Source organism: Phaethon lepturus, unplaced genomic scaffold (genome assembly GCF_000687285.1).
Source record: "Phaethon lepturus isolate BGI_N335 unplaced genomic scaffold, ASM68728v1 scaffold35929, whole genome shotgun sequence".
Taxonomy (NCBI): Eukaryota; Metazoa; Chordata; class Aves; order Phaethontiformes; family Phaethontidae; genus Phaethon; species Phaethon lepturus.
In genome coordinates this window covers 4,374-9,713 of record NW_010566195.1, presented here as the reverse complement: position 1 = coordinate 9,713, position 5,340 = coordinate 4,374, and the positions used below count along the sequence as shown (strand labels likewise).

Below are 5,340 nucleotides of genomic sequence, written 5' to 3'. Positions count from 1 at the left end.
AAGAGCGTCTCAGTCACAGACATTTCTGACTCTTCTTGTCTATTCTTCCTTTCTGTCTTTCTGCTTCTGTTTGCATCTTTGTCCAGGCAAATCACTACAGAAGAGGGTGAACAGAGAGCCAAAGAGCTGAATGTGATGTTTATTGAGACCAGTGCAAAGACTGGATACAATGTGAAACAGGTAGATCAATCTTCTGTTCTGAAGGCAAGAAATCTGTACTTTACTGCTCTGTGTGTGTATGCTTCTGCTTGGGGTTTATGTTCCATCAGATATTTGTTTGTATTGTTTAATGTCAACTCCTGAAATGCTTCTTGCCCAATGGTCACTGCTGCTACTTTATGTAGTAGAAGCTCCTTTTCTGTCAAGTCAATGATTCCCTGTTAAAGTTAAGCAAACTTACCTTGAAAAAAAGGAAAATCTAAAACCATAATGTGCCGAGGGATAGGAGTGGTACTGCTTTGTGCAGCCAGTCAAACGTAATTTTGTAAATTCTCTTTGCTTTTCTTAACAGTTAATGCACTGTTTTCTAAAATCAGTGTTGACATCAGTTGGGATAATTGCTTATGCTGATGCACTAGAGTAGAAGTTCCTGCTGCTGTTTGCAAGCCGCAGAGGAAAATCTTAGAATAGTTGAGGTTGGAAGGGACACCTGGAGATTGTCTAGTCCAACCCTCATGCTCAGAGCAGGCTGCCCAGAACTGACTCCAGTTGAGTTTTGAATATCTCAAAGGATAGAAACTCGGTCTCTCCAGGCAACCTGTCACAGTGCTTGACTATCTGTACAGTAGAAAAAAACCTCTAAACTTTTTTTCTTGGGTTTAAACAGAATTTCTTGTATTTCAGTTTGCAGCTATTGCCTCTTGCCATAAGCTTGTCATCCCACTCTCCACTAGTTTAGGAATGGTTCTGAAGCATGACAGAACTTGTGGAGTAAGGCAGCTGTAAGGTCCAGGGGTCTGCAGGGAGCTTAAGTACTGTTTGGTGTCGGCTGGGAAACGTACTTACCAGTTTGCTGCAACCAGCTGCCTAGGAGAACCTCGCAATGGGATTTAGGAGACTTTTGGTTTTGTTTCTTTCTGGCTCTTCTGGATTGAATCCACTTTAGTCCTTGGTTCTAACTTACTGTTGCTTTATTTGCCTAGCGGGTGTTTGCAGTGAGAACTCCTGTAACTAAAAGGATGCTAACTGCAGCACCTTGCTGGTACCTCAGTGGCTTGATTTTCCAAGTAACACAATTTGGAGGTGTGGATGAGAAGCTTCTGCCCCGCTACTGTGAAAAAAAACCATCATTAGCTGATTATTTCTCTAGCTCTTTATGCAGCACTTGTCACCAGACTGCCTAGCAGTGTCTGTATTCTGTTACCTGCTGCATTAATGTCAGTAGGAGGAGCTGTAAGCATTGACTTGAAAAATTATGCAAAACCATTTTCTGGTTTTTTTTATGGGAATATGACAGTCCTTTCCAGCTCTAGCACATCCTTAATGGCTTACATGCAGCTCACTTGAGCCAGCTGTTTTGCTCAGAAATGGCTGTTTGCAGCAGGACTGAACCGAAAGGGTGGGCTGTAAAACCTGTGTTACTCCATAGACTTCTGAAACCTTCGGTCATTGTGACGTTGCTTATCAGAAGTCCTGAGTTGTGCACTGTAACACTGCTGTGTGCAAAAGCAGTTGAGGCTGGAAATGATAGATGATGTGCTTACTGAGTGCAGGAGAGAATTCTTCTGTGCGTCTCTGGAAGAACTGTTACTAATTAATTCCATGTTCTGCTCAAGTAGAAACAGGTGAAATAAAACTGTTTTGTAGACATCGAATAACTTTAATAAAACCTGTTAAATTTCTTAGGTAAAATTCTTGTGGCGTTTGTTGATCATTGCTTTGCTTGCTGAAGTACCCACATAACAAGCTTATACAATTTGGACTCTTAAGATCTGCTGTAAAGTAATGTTTTTTAACATGCGTGTTTTTTCTAACAAGCCTTCAGCTTTACCTGTTGCTACTTTTCAGCTTTTCCGTCGTGTGGCTGCTGCCTTACCTGGGATGGACAGCACACCAGAGAAGAGCAAAGAAGACAGTATCCTTGCTTTCTCATCAGTAACTTTTCCTGTTCTCTTAGAATTCGGCAGTTACCTTTTGTTTGGTTGGGCTTGCTGATTTTTTTGGCACATTGTGGGGACAGGCCTTACTGGGGTTTTGCAGAGATATGGTTGAAACAGCCGGTGTAGCGTGGTGCCTGTGTATTACCTGTGGGTGTAAACTGAGGACCCTGCTTGTGGTCTATTTGTAAACATACATAACCACTTAGAACAGGAAGCACAAGTTTTGCTTTCTCCTCTTAAGCTTAGGATAAAATGTGCATAGTTTTAAAATACCATAATACTTTCCTTTTTTTGCACAGGGCTGTCTTGTGCACAGACCTGTCTGATTGGGCTCTATCCTTGAAATGGTCTTGACATACTGAGTCCGCTGGTTTTGCAGTTAATCCTGTTCAGGCAGGATATGCTCTGCTGAAACACCTGCCCTTATCAAGAAGGGACAGCTAACAGCCTTTTCGGGTACTGATCCCTTTCTCTGTTCTCTCCTTCTTGTTTTTCCTTGAACCGGGTGATTTCCTTAACTTGTCTCCCGCAGTGATTGACATCAAACTAGAGAAACCTCCTGAGCAGCCAGTAACGGAGAGCGGGTGCTCCTGCTAACAGGCCTGTTCTGTAGCAGCACATTCCCCAACCGGCCAGTCTCACTGAAGAACATCACTGCTCATTGGCTAGGCAACCCTACTTTGTGGGCTGAAAAACCAATCTACTAAGCGAGCGAACTCCCTGTTTACTGGTGGGGAGCAGCCCCGGCCATCCCTCTTACTGCATGGTATGAGCCCTGAGTGCAGAATGAGTGTCCTGTCTTTTATTTTATTTTTTTATGTTGTTGCACTTTGGCACTGTGGTGCCCTTTATACTCTATCTCTTCCTCTCCTTCTCCCTCTCTTCCCCACCTTGAGCCTGTCTGCTCAGATGTATCTTGTGAATGCAATGGAAAAGCCACCAAGTTAGGGAAGAGAAAAGTAAAGCTTGGGCGCAGGCTTTCCATCTTCCTTACTGCCTTGCATCTTAACTAGTTCCCTGTCCACTCCAGCCCTGTCTGTCCTGCATCCCCACTTTCTCTGTTGAAAGGCTGCTCCTTTTAAACTAGTCAGTTTGACTTGGCCTTGCCTTTTTGGACAATACAGGTTATTTGTTTCTAGGCTTTTGCTTCCTGCAGGGCACACACAATATTAACTCCTCAGTTTCTCCTTTCTGTGGATGACCTTGGCTAACTCTTGCTCACGACTTCTGAGTTTTACCCCTCGTGTTACACACAGCACCAGAAACCCCCAAACTCTGATAGCTTTGGCCTTGTTGCTCCTGTTTGTGTAGCAGAGACACCCCACAAGACTGCTCTCCTCAGTTGGAGTGTCTTTCCCATCCAGAGGACATTGGCGCTCGGCGAGTGTTGGCTGTTGGAGGTGGGGAAGGAAGAGAGTACAGAGGCTTTGCAGCGTGAGGCTGAGTGGAGAGAGATCCTCAGGGTGCTTTGTAGAGACCTGGGTCCTGTCTGCCAGCGGTGAAAGACATGGAGCAGGAGAGCTACAGCAGACTGAAGGCCAGTGATAGCTGTTCTACTCTCATACTTAGGTTGCTGCTTGATGAAATTGTACATAGCTGCTTCTGCCATTATAGTAGGCTTCTGGGGGATGGGGCTAGTAGCCATTTCACTTTGGGGATAGTTTTAAGTTGCAACATTGCCAAAGCCGAGATGAGCAGTGGCAGGGATTTATTGTCAGACCTGGGTAGAGGAACAGAGGATTGTATGCTGAAGAAGTGATATTTGGTGTCACTTCTCAACCTTGGAGGTTAGGAAATCTCTCCTCTTCCCCTGCCCTCTCCCTCTAGTTTATAATTGTGCTAATAGAGCTCTTCAGAGACTTTTACTGGGTGGAGTTTTTTTTGTCCATCTGTCCTAACCAGAAGTCAGTAGGTTTGTCTGACACAGAGGAGAACAAAAGAGTCAGATGGTGGCAAGCCATTCACTGTTCTTTTCATCACCTGGCCTATGTTGTGCTGACGGGGGGATGCTAGTGGGCAGGAGAGCAGCTGACTGCAGCGTGACGGGTGGGGACAGCGTGTTCGGTGCTTCGTAACACTCCCCTGGCAGGATGCCTGTTGGTTGCTGACACAGCGTGCGCACTTTGAAGCCTGCGGGTCAGCGCGGGAGGGGAAGGGGCAGCCTTGGACCCAGAGCTGGCAGTCCCCGCGGGAGGAGCACCCGGCTCGCCTAGCGCCAGGGCTGCTCTCCGGCCGCGTGGGCTTACTGGCGGCAAGTCGCCTCGCTGCTGGTGTCCGACCTTTTATTCCCCAGAGCCCTGTCCCTGTCCCCTCCAGGTGAGCTGTCCTGCAGGAGGAAGCTAGGATGTTGTTTCCCATTTCACTCTGGAGTGTGTGTCCCCCCCCACCCCCCCATCCACAGCCCCAGCGCCGGTGGGAAGCTCAGCCCCCTCCTCTGTACATACCCCTGTTGTGTGGGAATTGCTGATGTTTGTCAGTGTGTCTGTGTCTGCCGTAGAACAGGTTTTGCTGTCCCCTTCTCACAGGCAGGTGTGCGCTGCTCTGCTGTCGTGTTGTTCCAAGTCACGGACCTGGGGGGAGGGAGGGGGGGAGACCCTAACTAACTGGGGGGTAACTAGTGAAATAAAATAGTTCACTTCCCACTGTCTTCTCTATGGATGTGTATAATATTGAGTGTGTGTCTGGCCCTGCTGTCTCCTAGCTGTTAGCCGACTAAGTGTGACTATTAATATGAGTATGGACTGTCTGACCACAGCCGTGTATCACACTAAATAAAGTTATTTCACCAACACCTTTGCTGTCCTGCTGCCAGAGAGGGGCCAGGGTCTGCCTCTGCTTATTTTACTCGTAGGTTTAACATGTCTGTCCCGCATAGGGTATGGTGGATGGACGAGCTTACCGTGTGTAAGCATGGCTTTGGGATTAGAACCAGAAGGGCTTTAAACCATCCTAAACATCCCTGACGGGACCCCCTCCCCAGGCCCTCACAAGGCCCTTCCTCCTGGCCAGGGAGTTATTAATTGACAAACAAAAGCTGCTCCAATGCTTGTGACTCTTGGACTCTGTTTTGCAAGTTGCTAAAAAAATGCGATGTTGCCAGACCTGTTGTTTTCCCAACAGGAATTGGTAACTTCCTGTTTGTCCCATCAGTTCTGGAGGATGAAATGGACTGTGGTGGCCAGTGCAAACCCTGTTACTGCTGTGTCAATTAAGATACCTAAGACATGAATGTGTCTTGGGA

At 46.9% G+C, this 5,340-nt stretch overlaps 1 protein-coding gene across 2 annotated transcripts in view; it reads left to right on the top strand.

The window, feature by feature from the left end:
* Window positions 1-3,149, top strand: part of RAB41 (RAB41, member RAS oncogene family) — a 13,958-nt gene extending 10,809 nt beyond the window's left edge. Inside the window, exons 5-7 of one of the 2 annotated variants that reach the window (XM_010295410.1) lie at window positions 87-180; window positions 2,008-2,074; window positions 2,632-3,149. In XM_010295410.1, the coding sequence (XP_010293712.1) occupies window positions 87-180; window positions 2,008-2,074; window positions 2,632-2,696 (226 nt within the window). In that variant the 3' untranslated portion in view covers window positions 2,697-3,149. The remainder of the gene's footprint in view (window positions 1-86; window positions 181-2,007; window positions 2,075-2,631) is intronic. The other variant, XM_010295411.1, reaches the window with a different exon arrangement.
* The last annotated feature ends 2,191 nt before the right edge of the window (window positions 3,150-5,340 follow it).